We start from the raw sequence: 15,411 nt of genomic DNA, 5'->3' as shown, positions 1-15,411 counted from the left end.
AAATTTCTACGTGTCTCTGAGAAGAGACCCCAGTCGCTTGCTGGGTGTTGGTTTGAACGGCCGTGATATTACGATGAAGACAATGATATTAGGGCGCTACACACAACTAGCAAGCTGCGGCCAGCAGGCTACCTGAGCAAGGCCACGACTGTAAAGTTCACAGCCCCAAGCCTTTGCAGGCCGCCGAATGGCGGAAACAACTCCTACTCGTTCAGTTCAAGCTTCACCAGATATGCCTTGGCCTTATACACCCAACCATAGGTTGGCTTAACACAGCCTCTGCCAACAATCCATGGACTTTTCCATTTAGCAGGAAACTCTTTCATGCCGACAGGAAGAGTCGGTCTGATTTGCCCACTACCTCTTTGCCTTGTCAAGCGAGTATGCTATACTGAAACACGCCATCAAGCTTTTGCTCCTTACCCTGGACATATCCATCAGTGTGGCTTGGCGCTTAACGAACAGCCGCACTATGTACCTCAGAACTTGGCTACAAGGTCTGCCGACCATATGGTTAGCAAAATGCAAGGTCTTCATCTTATTGATGTACCGCATGCCATTAATTACCCGGTCGCTGATTGAGGTCATCCCCACACCATTTTCTGGAATAGGAGGCTTCGCACATTGTCCCGGACTTTACCTACTACATAAATTGGTTACACTGGAAATATCTAGTATGGGGAGGCTGCGATGGTGGACCAGGTCTCAAAGATGGTCACTGTGGCTTTGCTTGAAATACTGTTGCCTAATGTCTAATATTTCGAGAATCCAGCTGCAACAGTTTTCATGTGGTGATACTCTAGACACAACCTGTTTACCCCGACATAACATAATATATTGTTTTTTAGAAAACTGTGCCCCTCCGCATGCGGACTTGTGAGCATTCTATGTTCTATGTGAATTGCCATGATGTGGATGCCAATGGAGAAGAATGTTCCAGTGCTTTTGCGGTGGCAGATATTATTCTAGCTTGGGGATAGGGGCTGTCTTGGCAATCTGAGGCTTTGGAGATTCTCTAAGGAAAGCAAACCGCCATGAATGTTATTGCAAATATCGAGTTGCAAAATAACGCAATACACTCAATTCCATTGCTATAGAACAAAGATCACTAGGAGAATGTATTGAACGTTTCATAGATACTACACCTATCTAGTATAACACTTACTCGGGATCTGCCCATTACGCAGTGCTGTGTGTTCGTACAGATTTAGTGGCCTGCCCCGCCTTCGGGCTGGATTTGAGGGGCATCGGCAACCGGAGGGGCAGTGTGGAGTGGCTACCACACCTAATCCAATGCATCAATCGTACCATATCATCGGTACTTGAGCAATGGCATTCATGAGCATTTCCACCAATCCCATCGCTAGAATTAGACAGATTATATTCAACTTTTCTCGAGGGGTAAATATGGAAGAACCACCGTATCTGCAACTTCTAATTCCTTGGCCTATACTTAGCTTCTTGGAGTTGAGGTAGCTGGACCTCTTGCATACCTAGCTTTAAGCTGTGCGCTTTTTCTCCGTGTCGAAGATGAAGAAGATGACTCTATGGGGAGCTAGCCTTGCTCTGGCTATCGGCTTAGCCACCGCGGCAGATGGCATCTCACCCCGCCCGAGCATCTCCTTTTCTCCCAAGGCGCCTTACCATATCGTGGTCCAGCCCCCGCCGCGATGCAAGACATGCTTCATCAATAGCCATGGCGATGGCATGACCGATGACTCGCCAGCCATTCTTGATGCCTTCAGCCAATGCAATGATGGGGGCCGGGCCGTGTTTAGCCAGAACCAAACTTATGTGATTGGCACCGCTATGGACTGGACCTTTCTCAGCCACATTGACATTGGTGAGTCGACCCTAAGCAAGTTCTATCGCGGTCAGCTATCCCGCTTTTTCCGAAGGCGTACTCATACCCGACAGACATCCAGGGCAAAATCCTGTTCACTGCCAACACCACATACTGGCAGGCCAATTCCTTCAAATTCGGCTTCCAGAACGTCACCTCATTCTTCAAACTGGGAGGAAGCGACGTTTGGATCTACGGTGGTACGCAGCCGTTCCCATCTTCCTGGTTTACAAGAGCGAATCGCTACTAACATACAGCACGATAGGCGGCACAGTGGACGGCAATGGCCAGGTTTGGTACGACGCGCATGCCAATGACATCTACACGCTGCGACCTGTCCTGTTTGGCATCGACGGTCTTCATAATAGCGTCATCTCCGACCTCGTGCTGAGATACAGTCCACAGTACTATCACTTCGTGGCCAACTCGACAAATGTGGTATTCAACAACATCGACATTGCCGGTCGTAGTACCAGCAAGCACGCGGCCAAAAATACGTAGGTAACCTCTTTTCTATGGTGGTCGAGTCACTGTCTGGATGGAAAATAAAACTGATGAGTTTCAGGGACGGGTGGGATACCTACCGTAGTGACGGCGTGACAATACAGAATTCGGTCATCAACAACGGCGATGGTAAGGGTTGGGGATATTGCAAAAATGGTACGGAGTGAGGATAGCTGACCTGGCTGTGCCACAGACTGCGTCGCCTTCAAGCCCAACTCGACCAACATCCTGGTCCAGAACCTGTTCTGTAACGGCTCGCACGGCATCAGCGTCGGGTCACTTGGCCAGTACGCCGGTACCTACGATATCGTCGAGGACATTTGGGTCGGTAATATCTCGATGCATAACGCATCCGACGGCGCGCGCATCAAGGTCTGGCCCAACACGCCCTCGGCGATCTCGGGTGACCTGCAGGGCGGGGGAGGCGACGGCCGTGTCCGCAATATCACCTACTGCGGCATGGCGATCGATAATGTTGACTACGCCATCGAAATCGACCAGTGCTACGGCCAGAAGAACTTGACGCTCTGCCTACAATACCCAAGTCCTCTAACCATCTCCGATATCGTCTTTGAGAAATTCCAGGGACGCACGAGCAAGAAATACCAGCCCCTCATCGGTGCACTGGCTTGCAGCTCCGACAAGGCATGCGCCAATATCCGTGCCCAAGATATCAACGTCATGAGCCCGAATGGGACGCGGGATGCTTACTGTTTGAACATGAACGGGATGTCATTGGACTTGACCTGCACCGATAATTACAAGGGGTTCAGCTAATCGATCTTCTTTGGGCAGAAGGTTTTACCTGCAACGATATTGATGAGCGTGCTAGGACCTTCAGGATGGGCGAATTGGCAATAAGCCAGGGGATCTACATCGATCTCCTATCATCGGCGTTAGGATGCCAAGCAAAGGGGCCAATCTACTACGGCAATTTGCAATATACACTCGTAACGGCTAGCCAATCAAGATGGTTCTACTTTATGAAGGCGACGTCGGCACTTCTCCCAGATTCCCCATTGGATGGAACATTCACGACTACTTTCAATGTACATTCTCAGATACAAATAGCCTGAAAGATGCCATGTCATATCACAGTATGTTTTGGACGTCATTTTCTTCAATCCCTAAAAGCCTCGGTCTGTAGCACGTACGAATCTACTGAGTGTTGGATTTACTTACTAGAAGACACCTACACCAAAATGCATTGGTCCCATCTACTCGTCCAAGCCGGCCTCTCCCGCGCCGCTCTGCGCTTCGGGTGCGCGACCGTCTCGTCGCAGCGCCTGGACCCGCTGGTCGAGCCCGGCAAGATCCCCTCGGCCCACGTGCACCAGATCGTGGGCGGCAACGCCTTCAACGCGACCATGACGGGGGACATTGGCGAGCAAGGGACCTGCACGACCTGCGTCTACACCGAGGACTTTTCCAACTACTGGACCGCGGTCCTCTACTTCCGGCACCCGACCAATGGCTCCTACAAGCGCGTGCCGCAGTACCCCAACGCCCAGTTGGGCTACGAGGGCCGTGACGCCCCCGACATCAAGGGCGGTATGACTATTTACTACACCGAGAGCGATTTTGAGACGGATGGGGACGAGTACATCAGCGCTTTCAAGCCGGTAAGTAACGGCGATGAGGTAATACCAACAATGAATATCCAGCCAACTAACGCCCAATTCCTTCGGGCATTAGGGCTTCCGCATGACCGTCGGCAGTCCCGCCATCACCAACCTCAGCGAAGCCCGGCAATTCCCGGGCCTGCGGTACACCTGCCTCGAAGACATCCTGACGCGGGGCCGCGAGACGTACGAGCTGCCCTCGCGCCCCTGCCCCGCGGGCATCATGGCGATCCACCACTTCCCGACCTGCTGGGACGGCGTGAACCTCGACAGCCCGGACCACCAGTCGCACATGTTCAACAACAAAGCCGCGGGCGACGGCGGGTTCCTCAACCGGGCCGGGTGTCCCGCGTCGCACCCCGTCAAGATGCCGCAGCTGGCGTACGAGACCATGTGGAACACGAGCGCGTTCGCCGACCTGTGGCCCCGCGACGCCAACGGGACGCTGCTGCCCGAGCAGCCGTTCGTCTGGTCGTTCATGGATGGCAAGGGGTACGGCACCCACGCCGACTACGTCTTCGGCTGGCAGGGCGACTCGCTGCAGCGTGCGCTCAATAGCTCTTGCATGTTCCATGGCTGCGGCAGCCCGGGGATGCCGGGGGTGCTGAAGACGCAGCCGGTGGCGGATATGAACAAGTGCGCGGTGGAGAATACGGTGACGGAGGATACGGAGGGGTGGCTTACGGAGCTTCCTGGGCAGCAGATGATGAGCCACTAGACTAGTAGATTCATAAATAGTTTGGCTGGAACGAGGTGGACAAGACTTGAGATGCGGATGCGTACCATGATCACGGGTGTTTATTTGAAATGAGGCAGCCAGTTAGTGTACATGGCGACTTTTCCAATCTGATACACTAACTTCAAGAGACACGAGAGGATCCAAATGGATATTAGTTGGCTATGACATAAACAGTCACGAGTGCCACCGTTACCATAGTCCCGAATGTAAATGCTGGAGCAAATGAATTGTAGCGCCCAGCCAGGCTAACAGATTACGGTTACGCCGCCCCAAATCGCACACGCCGACAGCCAAATCACGGCTTTCTTCACCGACGATCATATTGCGTTATCGATTCCGTATCATATCTAACCCCCCTTCCGCTAGACAGCGGGCGGGACCGACTTTCCGGGGAGTAGCCGGATCAAAGCCTCCACTCCCTCAGCGCTGAAGGCGTTCGCGGGCCTGGGCTCGCGGACTAATTCAAGTTGCAAAGCCTGCAGACACCGAGGCCGGCAGTATTGGCTCTGCATTAGTGGCCTGGAGTGGTGTGCACATTGCTCTGTATCGCTGGACCTGATCGCTGGACAGCACCAGGGATACCTCTCGGGATCCCAACTGCAGAGGAAGTTAGTAGCCCCTCGGACGATTCAAATTTGACAGGAGCGGTTTTACTCACTCTCCAATACACAACCACATCATTTTGCCCGCAATTTGGCGGCAACGGGGAAAACGGATGCCAGTCCACTCTATGGCCCAGCCACATTTCCACACGATGCTGAATCCTTTCCACTGTAGTTAAAGGTCTTACATCCGAGGCCGGTATGAACGTGACCTCCCTTGTGCCATCGTGGTATCGTGTTGACCCTGGCATCCCACCGGAGTGGGTCACAATGTATGAGGGCGCCGCATCCACATTTCGGGATGAAGAATGTCTGGCCCAAAGACATCTCCAAACAGTTATAGCCGCTGTCAAATCCGGTCGTGGCGGGATCTCTAAAGCTACCGGTAAGTTGTACCGGACACACCTGTGAATTGCGTAGGCAAGAACATAGAGGCTGTAGGCCAAAGCGATGCAAAAAGAAATACCGATGATGTATGTAACCGAAGGATAGAGCATGTTCTCGACTCAAGGCTTCAGAGCCTGGCGTGGTATGCTTTACAGACTCTGATACCGTATTTTAGTTCGGATGAGGTGAGGAACCCAAGGGAGTTAGTGGCTAAGAATGTAATTCTGGAGGGCGATCCATGATTATATGCATGCACGTAAGAGCATTGGGTCGAGTGGTCAGATCAGGTGCCGCGTTTGAATCGCTAAAGAAAAGGAAAGGCTCTTTGTGTTTCTCGAGCAAACCGCGCTCGCAGAGTATTGCACCCATTAACTGGATAAAACGGTAGATCAGGCCAACCCCAGTCGTACTTGAATATGAACAAGACTGTATTTTCGAGCTACTCTCTATTTTCTTTCACATTTGTTAGTAAATGGGTCTGTTGCTTGAGATGTCGCTAAGAGGAAGTTTGAAATCGATACGCGATATATTGTATCAAGTCTAGGCGCAAACTTTAAGCTATTATCGCCTTGTCTTTGAGTGATATTCAGTATCTTCGTATCTTCGTTGCGGGACAGCAGCACGAACAAATTGTGCGAGTGACAACTGCGGCCATGTTGCGCAAGTGCTTAACAACATGAACTGGCCCAGACTGGCAAAGCGAAGGGGAAGCGCGGAGACGTGGTAAGAATAAGACATTCTAGAAACACGCGCTTCTCACTCATGTTCCATTCCACAATCACATCGCTCGCGCGGCACATTGACGGCAGTCCTCCAAGCGGACCCCACTCGATATGGTGGCCCAGCCAAGCTTCCAGGGCGTGCCGGAATCACTCGCCGATGGTCAAGCGTCTCACGCGCGAGGCGGGACTGAAGGCCACCTCTTTCACACCGCCGTAACATATATGTGGTCATGTCGTGTTTCCATCCGAGCAGAAAAGATGCAGTGCTGGCATCATCCCCAATTTGGTCGTCGTTACCATCAGGGTAGGGAAACGAGGGTTGGACCACGGCTCGGCGCATGGGGGAAAGGAGTCTGGGATTGGTCAAAGAAGTGTTGCTGCGCTCTGGCAGTAGCCCTGGCAGATGTTCCGAACATCGTGGGAAAATGGCTGCAGGATAGGCGACCCAAAAAACGTATAAGCCAGGCAGAAAAACGGACAGCCAAACTACTAGAACCATCGCGCTCTCTCGGCCATGGAAGTCTGAACGCCTATGCGAATACTGGGTTGGAGGAATAGTTGAGAATGGGCAGCGTCACGAGAGTAAGCAGGGTCAACATTTTCGGGTTGAGTTATGAGGCGGCGTTGGCTAGTGATGGTTTGCCCGGAAGCAACAGTCGCTTTACAAACAAGATGGCGCAAGGTAGCGAGCGAATATCTGGCACATCAGAAAACGCCAACTTCGTATCTGCTGCCTGGGTAGTGTCTCGATATAATGTGCGGGTGACTTGCATTACATTGACACACAACTGAAAATACGAATTTCTCATCGCTGAAGAGTGGTGAGAATGAACCTCATCCTGTTAATCATAATTAGAAGGCCAATTTGCGTTGAGGCTTGAATCAACAATCAATTTTGGTCGTGAAATGTGTAATTAGGCATCCGTTTGTATTAATTACACGAAATCGACGATATTGAACTCGGCAGCGCACTGATAGACCCATCTTTTATTGATCATCTCAGTTCGGATGTTGATTTTGCTCTATGAGAGTATTTCTCGTACCATCAGCGTTTACTCGGGCATACATCGAACATGCTTCCATCTGGTTAAGTACGGGGCAAGTGTGGCATCACTCGTGCACCTAGCCCGCTCTCCCTATGAACAATCGTGTACTGGAGTGCTAGTCAGAGTCCTCACCATAACCGTGACCGATCAATACCTTGCCACCGGGCCCGACCCAGTCAACGCACTGCCTTCTCAGCTTGGGCGGCACCTTCCACGCCGTGTCCTTGTCGAACTCGATTTCCCACAGGCGACACGGTTCCTGGGTCTCGTCGCTAGTAACAACTTCGTTTCTTTCCTCTCGCTTATTCCATATGAGTTCGCCTGCCTCGTGGCATCGCAGAAGAATGGGATTGCGGCCATAGAATCCGGAGTGCTCCAGCTTGTCAATAAGGAAGCTGCCGGATTTGAGCCGTGGCATTCGCCCCACTGCCGAGACCAAATCGACAACCAGGGGGTTGAATTCTTCAGGTATCGGTTTGGTGCGCCAGGGATGCAGTGGGATGGCGCCGTTGGCTTCGCGGTCTCTTAAGAAATCGTCGGCGTCGGCGTCACTGCACGCCTCGGAGCTGTTGTCAACGTCGTCAACGTCGTCTTCGCCGTCGTCGGCGGGGACGTCAGAAACTGACGGTACACCCAGCAACGGTACTGTCTGCTCGACGTCGTCTTGATTACCCGTGTAATACCACCGGCCGCTAGGCGCGACGATACTGGCGCGTATCTCGAAACTCCGCAGCGAAGGCCAATCATCCTCGGTTTCCTCTTTTCCCTGGTCGCCGTCATGATCACGGCCCGGATGTCGGCGGCGACGATCTCTAAAGAGATCAGGCGAAATAAATTCGCATTGCAATTCCAGCTTCTGAAGACGACCGTTCTGGGCTAACTTCCGGAGAGAGTCGCACAATGTGTCCACTGCAACATCAATTCTCTCGTTATCTTCAAGACAGGGGTTATCAAAACTGTGGTTTGCTGGCTCGTGACCGACGCGTTGGATGCTCAATTCCTCCAACTTGGGCAACTGACCGAGGCTGTCAATGCCTCTGGCCAGAGCAGATCGAGTGGTCTTTCGCAGAGCTGCTCGTTTCAAAGCCGGGTCCCGATACTGCAATTGCAAACGCTGGAGACCAGGGAAATGAGTGGCGAGTTGGCATGATGTGAAGGGATGAAGCGGTACGTAGCTGGGGGCCCAGAGCTTGGGAAGGGCGGCCTCTACCCAATCAGTAGCAACAACATTGAGGTGCGAGACACCACGGACTTTGGCCATCGTCTCCAGATCTTCCTCTCGCAACGCGATAGACCGCTTCGACGCAGCCGATGCGCGAGGGCGGCGTCCCCGAAATTTGGTGCCTAGACGTAGTTCAATGGAACCCATGCTGTGAGTTTTGTTATAATGGTCATCGTGCAGCTTTCCTTCTCCAGCCGCCAGTGAGCCCAATAGCGACGTTATTGCGGATAGGAAGGCCGTCTGGTTCTGGCGGTGGTCCACCCGCAGTTCACCATGCGTGGGCAGGATCAACTCAAAGCAAACGACACGCAAGGCCGCGAGGCGGGAGGGCGAGGACGCGACGACAGTCTGGAAGGTGTGCGGGTCGCTCACGTTGAGGTGTGCGAACGTGCGTCTCTCGATGACTGCCTGCCACTGGCGTGAGATGACAGCATAAGGCGCAAGCGGCAAAACTTCGTTGAGCTCTTCCGAGTTGTCCTCATCGATTTCTTCCAAGGTTTGCACAGAGATCTTCTCCAAGTTGTCCACAATGAGGGATATGAGCTCGAAGCTGAGTTTGTCCATGTTGCGTGGCCGTGATGCGCTCGTTTTGATGTGTAGGGAGTTTGTAGAGAACTTGCCGAAAATGAATGCTGGATGCGACTGCCCTAATGACAGTAGTCATTGGAGATGATATGTAGAAGGGTGGGATTGTCTGAATGGTTCTGCCAGCCGAACCGCTAATGTTGATCGATTTGGTGCCTGTAATTGGGAACAATGTGTGATGTGAAAGTGAGTAAGTTTGCAGGCGAACAAAACATTGAACCGGGGAAGGGACATTGAATGCAATGTGTCAATTAACTTGTACTTATTTCGTACGTAATGTAGACAGAATTATTTAAAACCCATTGTCCTGATTTCAGTAGGTGAGAGGACTTTATGCAGCGTTGCCTGAAGCTTGGCCAACTGTTTCATACCAAAGATATACCCAAGAAATCCGTGAGCAACTGCAAAGTAACATCTTTCCCCCCAATTATTATCATTGCTTAATAGCTCACACCAGGATGACTTCGCGACAATTTGTTTCGTCCCCCAGGATCATCTTTACCAATGGCCCACCAACCCAAGAAAGCCCAACTCTTTTCATCCGTCCGGGATCTTGCTGATCTGTACATGCAACTACTAGACATCTGCAATCTACATCGAAATCGTCAGCAGTTTCTTGGCCATCGATTTTTGTTTCGCTCCCCAAGGTGTCTGGAGGAAGGGACGAGTGTAGAACCAGAAGATACAACTGCAGCTCTTTCCACCTTTCTGATATCGCAACCTCTTCGTAGTCGAGCTCCACCCGCACCAAACACTCCTCATCGTCGTCTCCATAAGAAGTACGCATCTGTGGCCTTGGTTGGAGGCCTACCTTCTGCCGCCGCAAGTCGTCGTCCGTAAAATCAACCTTTGCGGCAAGAAGAGGAATCAAAGGTCCATGTATCCGAAGCCACGCGCTGTTTACTTCTCCAAAGGGGTTGTGCTTGTTCTTTAGGTCGACCTTCCATTCTAGAACGCGCGCAATGGACTTTCGTGGAGTATCGCTGTGGTTAGCGGCAGTACCAGTGTAGCTCACCCAGCTCCAGCTTGGACCGACGCCCTGAAGGGGGGATTTCGCCTTGTCCAAGGCCCGCCATGATATGTTCTGGATCAAGGAGTCACTCCAGAATCCCGCCACGTATTGAAAGCGGAGGTGATTTTGAAAGAGCTTGCTCAGACCGCTGCTAGCTGGAAGCCTGTCGGAGGATTTGGTAAGGGTACGTTTTCCAAACATCCAAACAAGCGAGTCCCACAGACAAAACATCTCATTCCTGTTGCCTTTATTGTTGGATTCCGTTTCCTTGTCTTGAACTTGGTGTGTGTCGTGATCATCTGATCTAAATAAAACATCGAGCGAACAGAACAGCCGCCGTTGACGGCAACCATCTTCCCCCACGAGTCCTTGGTTGCATTCGTAGTACATCTGACGGGTATTGTAGTGCAGAATGCGTTGCGATAGAACACGCTCCTGAAGGGCCCATCCCCTTCTTGAAAGAGGTTCCGACAGGAACTGGCCGTGGTCCCAGTCTATTTCGTCAGTGACAAACAACAGTTCCACATGTACGTTGCTCGCGTATCCGGGGAGGTCGACGTCGCAAGAGGGACGCGGAGAACGGATGTTGAAACACCCCTCAGAGGAGTTCTTTGCATGATTGGCGGCAATGGTAAGATATGCATTCGAATACACATCGTGCATACGAGCAGACTCTCGTGCCCAGTCATCGGCGTCATCCTGGAGAATGCAAAGGCTGTCGATCCATATATAACGGATCCCTAATTTCCTGACAATCTGGATGGCATCCAGGAACGTCTTTGGAAGTTCGGCCAATGGAATACCTGCTTCGTTCCTTTGAATAGTTTGCTGAGTCGTAGCCAGTGCCATTTCTCCACCCCACTACAATCATGTCAATATGTCAGTAATCGGATGGTGGCACTTTGAGATACTGGCACAACCCACACAGTGAGACAGGCAAGCATAGGTTCCAGACTGCCCTCGAGGCTCCACAAGCTTGACCATGTCGTTTGACGAGCCGGTATCGAGAACACGGGAGGGCAGAAGAGCCGGACACTTGAAGCACTTCTCGTGTTTCTCTTCGCATTCGGCCAAGAAGGACGCAGCAATACCCATGCTGTATGGAGACCCCGAGTCTAGGTCTGGCGGCTGCAGTTGAAAATAATGAAACGACGGGTTTTCTGGAGCATGTAAGTCCAAATTTTGTATCAGGGGACTGAAGAGGGGGAGACTTTTATGCGACACATACCCTTACTGACGCTGAAGACTACACCTGTCAATATGCATAAGCATAGACGCTTCCTCATCGCAGGTTGTTTGGCAAGGACTATGAATCCTGGGCCACCACCGAAGCGTTTTACTAAAAATAGCCTTTGGCCATGTGGTACAGTCTCGTTGTATACGTCTTTGAACTCGGTGAAGAACTCGGTCCGCCGTGACTCTTCGAAGTACCCAAGCCATTTCTGAAATCCCTCCTGTACAACGGCGCATAGGGGGCATGCGTTTGACACTGTAGCTAAGGAGGCTAGGTCTTGGTGCCATGGGAGCCCGTATGCATCGTTTTCTGTAGGTTTAACCGAAAATGCTGGGCACTCACTCTGATCGCCGATCCGGAACCATGACTCATAAGACGGAGGATCTGGGAGTGACCCAAAGGGGATCGTGGAACAAAGTGAGCAGATACCCATGGTGGAATATCCAGTATTATGTACGGGATCGGAATGGGTAAGACCCAACAAGCTTTCGTCGTGAACCAGTCATATCGTTATACACCAAGTAGAATTATGAATGAGGTCGCCGGTGAGATCTACCTCGGTTTTATGTTATTTTGTCATGATAAGCGATTTGCCACGTACGTGGTCATTACCCCACCCCGTAACCATTGGTCTGACTCAGCGGTTGGAGGCTCGTCGAGATACTATGCGGTTGTACGACCCAAGAGGATCAGGCTTGGCCTGTCCGCACCGTCGCAATACCGGCCGTTTTTGGGAAGGGGGCGGGCTGCAACCTTGCCGATCTTATCAGTTTCTGCAATCATGCATGTTTTGCTATGGTTGCCTGAATTTGCCTAAGTTTTACTATCACTGGGAGACGGCTCACGCATGTAGAGGGTGTCGGGTAATAGTCGACGTGGGGCAGTTCGATGAGGGACGATAGGGGGCGTGATCACCCTTCATGAGGCTCAGCCAACCAACGGAGAACGACAATGCGAGAGTTTAAGATCGCGTCACTTTTGTATTTGCTTGTTGGTACTATGCGGCTGGGTCTGTAAATGTGACTACCTGTTGCGAGTATGACACTTTTTTGATTTCATGTTCTCTAAAGTTGCCTTCCATCTTTGAGTCTTTTATTTCTGCCAGGGAGCCTTGATATAAGCTAAAAAAAAAGGGAAGGAAAAAAGATATTCGAAGAAGTTCGGACCGCATATTGGGTAGTTTATCTCGACGTCATGTGCCAAAGAGTGGCCCCATCCCTATGGCCAGAGCGCGAAGTCCGATGTGCAGGGGCTCAGGGGTTTGGGGGAGGTCAGTGTAGCCCACCCCACAGATGTTGCTGCGCCGTCACATCTTCTGCGGTTCCAACTTCTGCTTCTTGATCTTGACGACATTCCCTCTTGTGCCATCAAAGTCATGGGCCAAGAGTCTTGGGGGGGCTTTCATAGATTAGGTAGTGATATTGGTCAAGCGATGTGGATGCAACCCTCTCCACAAGAGCGGGGCTCAAATCGCATGCCGCCGGGAAATGAGCGCCGCTCATGCCCACTGTATTAGGGGTCACCCCCGGCTTGTCGTAGCATCGTGGGCCCACATCGTTGACGTACCGAGTCGGTCTTTTGATTGACTGAAAAGGGACAAAAAGGATCGGCTTCCGACTCAACGTGGTGTCGTCGCCCTCGTCTCTTTCTCAAGACTGCTCTACCAGCTCTGCCGCCGCTGTCTATAACTCATTGACCTGCAAGCACAATGAGGGCATCTTGGATCATCTTCACTTCGCTCTTGGCTATCGTCGGAGCAAGCCCACTTTGGGCAAAACCTCCATCGCAAGATGCGCTGCCTTCCGTCCAGCACCGCGCCGTCCCAGCCGGCGTCGCCAGCACCAACGGCACCCAGTTCACCATCGACGGCCAGACCCAGTACCTCGTGGGCACCAACGTCTACTGGCTCGCCTTCCAGATGAACGACGCCGACATCGACCTGGTGCTGGACCAGCTCGCCGCGTCGGGCATCAAGGTGGTCCGCATCTGGGGCTTCAACGACGTGACGGAGGTCCCCGAGGACCCGGCGACCGTCTGGTTCCAGCACCTGTCGGCGTCGGGGTCCGTCATCAACACGGGCGCCAACGGGCTGCAGCGGCTGGACTACGTCGTCGCGGGCGCGGAGAAGCGGGGGCTGAAGCTGATTATCCCTTTCGTCAACAACTGGAAGGACTACGGCGGCATCCCCGCGTACACCACCGCGTTCGGGACCGGGGGCTCGACTTGGTTCAAACACGCCCCGGCGCAGGCGCAGTATCAGGCCTACATCCGGGCCGTGGTGGGGCGCTACGCCGCATCGCCCGCCATCTTCGCCTGGGAGCTCGGCAACGAGCCGCGGTGCATGCTCTGCAGCACCGACGACATCTTCGACTGGGCCACCGCGACGTCGGCCCTGGTCAAGTCCCTGGACCCGGACCACATGGTGACCCTCGGCGACGAAGGGATGGGGCTGACTGGGGGCGGGTGGTTGCCTTACTGGCTCACCTACGGCTTGGACTACTGGCGGAACCTGCAAATCGAGACGATTGATTTCGGGACGTTTCACATGTATCCCACAAACTGTAAGTCAGAAAGGCGCCATTGGGGTGTTCTACTTATTGATTACAGTTTGCACCGAGAATGTGAACTGACTGTCCCCGTTGGGGTTATCAGGGGGTGTCCCGAATAGTTTCGCCAATTCCTGGATCACATCGCACGCGTCAAAGTGCGTGGCAGCGGGCAAGCCCTGTTTCTTCGAAGAATGTAAGCGATTCCACCATGCTTCTCCGTATATCTTCTTCTTTTGAATGATGCTGACATCTCTGCTCCCTTCTATCAGACGGCGCGCCGTCGTCGCAGGGACACTGCGCCGTTGAGCGACCGTGGCAGGAGCTGGCCGTCCAGACTGAGGGGATCGCGGGGGACGCGTTCTGGCAGGCTGGCACGGTGCTGAGTACGGGCAAGACTCACGACGACACGTTCACTTTGTACCACGGTACCGAGGAGTGGGCCTGTCTCGTCACGGATCACGTGGCTGCGGTCAGAAACACGTCGAAAGTGTGAAGCTTTTCTGTCACGCAGGACCCAATTATTCCCGCTGGTCATAAGTCGGTACGAATGATTCCTTAGCCACCACCTATAAAGATTACTAATCAAAATCATGGCTGCTTGATACCCATGATTATCTGGTTAGTGGGCAATGTCGTACTGCTTAGAATATAGAGAAATATCCAAGGTTCCGCTTTACCTCTACGGTGGATGGAAGGACAGACCGTGTTTTATAAGTCTGAAACCACTGGGACTGAGTTTAGTAGAGAGTTTGCGGGATGCAGAGCTTGTATCAAGTTTGCTTCCCAAACGAGAACCTTGAGACGCAGTGATTGGCTGCAATGTGAAATATGGCGTGTTGCTTTCTTGTTTTGGCTTTGGCCAATGCCCTCGACTACAACGGGTCGACAAGTATTGCCACATACGATGCGCCAAGCAAGTTTTCTTAGTCCTCGTCTATAGCCCAGGACAATGGTATTATTTCGAACTTCTTCCAAAATACAAAGACGGTTGTATGAAACAGCGCCGAGAACAATGAACACAGTTCCATTGACCTATTTTGATGGACATTGTTATGCCTCGGACCCCGTCGTACTCTGGTTTTATATATAGTATCAATGGTCACTGTCCTCAGAATCTGGGTATCTCTGCAATCTGTTCCCGGTAAGTATCCCAACTCATTACACCAAACAGGGCAACCAGTGGTCCTTACAGCCGCAATGGATCAGATTCGTGACACTGACCTCGAGGGGCTGCTCTTGATCAGAGATGCCAGGCCCCAGCCTAGGCCAAGGGCTCACTATATCCAAGCATGGGCTGGGTATATCCAAGCATGCAAGCTTATGGTCCGGTTTCTACTATGTATG

General features: G+C 52.3%; 5 protein-coding genes across 5 annotated transcripts; 3 read left to right on the top strand and 2 right to left on the bottom strand.

Moving 5' to 3' along the window:
- Nucleotides 1-1,530: 1,530 nt before the first annotated feature.
- On the top strand, nucleotides 1,531-3,124 carry PG985_011360 (uncharacterized protein; the record flags this gene model as incomplete). Its single annotated transcript, XM_066831127.1, has 5 exons — nucleotides 1,531-1,843; nucleotides 1,918-2,043; nucleotides 2,109-2,340; nucleotides 2,409-2,476; nucleotides 2,541-3,124. The coding sequence occupies 5 exons, from the start codon at nucleotides 1,531-1,533 to the stop codon at nucleotides 3,122-3,124; spliced, it is 1,323 nt and encodes a 440-aa protein (XP_066681809.1).
- Nucleotides 3,125-3,549: 425 nt separating this feature from the next.
- Nucleotides 3,550-4,687, top strand: PG985_011359 (uncharacterized protein; the record flags this gene model as incomplete). The annotated part of the gene is made up of 2 exons (XM_066831126.1): nucleotides 3,550-3,969; nucleotides 4,043-4,687. 2 exons carry the CDS (start codon nucleotides 3,550-3,552, stop codon nucleotides 4,685-4,687), a joined length of 1,065 nt encoding a protein of 354 aa, XP_066681808.1.
- Nucleotides 4,688-7,580: 2,893 nt separating this feature from the next.
- On the bottom strand, nucleotides 7,581-9,251 carry PG985_011358 (uncharacterized protein; the record flags this gene model as incomplete). Its single annotated transcript, XM_066831125.1, has 1 exon — nucleotides 7,581-9,251. One exon carries the CDS (start codon nucleotides 9,249-9,251, stop codon nucleotides 7,581-7,583), a length of 1,671 nt encoding a protein of 556 aa, XP_066681807.1.
- Nucleotides 9,252-9,720: 469 nt separating this feature from the next.
- On the bottom strand, nucleotides 9,721-11,951 carry PG985_011357 (uncharacterized protein; the record flags this gene model as incomplete). Its single annotated transcript, XM_066831124.1, has 3 exons — nucleotides 9,721-11,145; nucleotides 11,209-11,444; nucleotides 11,513-11,951. 3 exons carry the CDS (start codon nucleotides 11,949-11,951, stop codon nucleotides 9,721-9,723), a joined length of 2,100 nt encoding a protein of 699 aa, XP_066681806.1.
- Nucleotides 11,952-13,226: 1,275 nt separating this feature from the next.
- On the top strand, nucleotides 13,227-14,560 carry PG985_011356 (Mannanase; the record flags this gene model as incomplete). Its single annotated transcript, XM_066831123.1, has 3 exons — nucleotides 13,227-14,079; nucleotides 14,171-14,260; nucleotides 14,337-14,560. The coding sequence occupies 3 exons, from the start codon at nucleotides 13,227-13,229 to the stop codon at nucleotides 14,558-14,560; spliced, it is 1,167 nt and encodes a 388-aa protein (XP_066681805.1).
- Between the last annotated feature and the right edge of the window lie 851 nt (nucleotides 14,561-15,411).

The sequence above is a fragment of the Apiospora marii genome (genome assembly GCF_038362585.1).
Source record: "Apiospora marii strain CBS 49790 chromosome Unknown utg000007l_segment0_segment0, whole genome shotgun sequence".
Classification (NCBI taxonomy): domain Eukaryota; kingdom Fungi; phylum Ascomycota; class Sordariomycetes; order Amphisphaeriales; family Apiosporaceae; genus Apiospora; species Apiospora marii.
The sequence above is the reverse complement of the archived record's forward strand: the minus strand, read 5'-3'. Positions and strand labels throughout refer to the sequence as shown.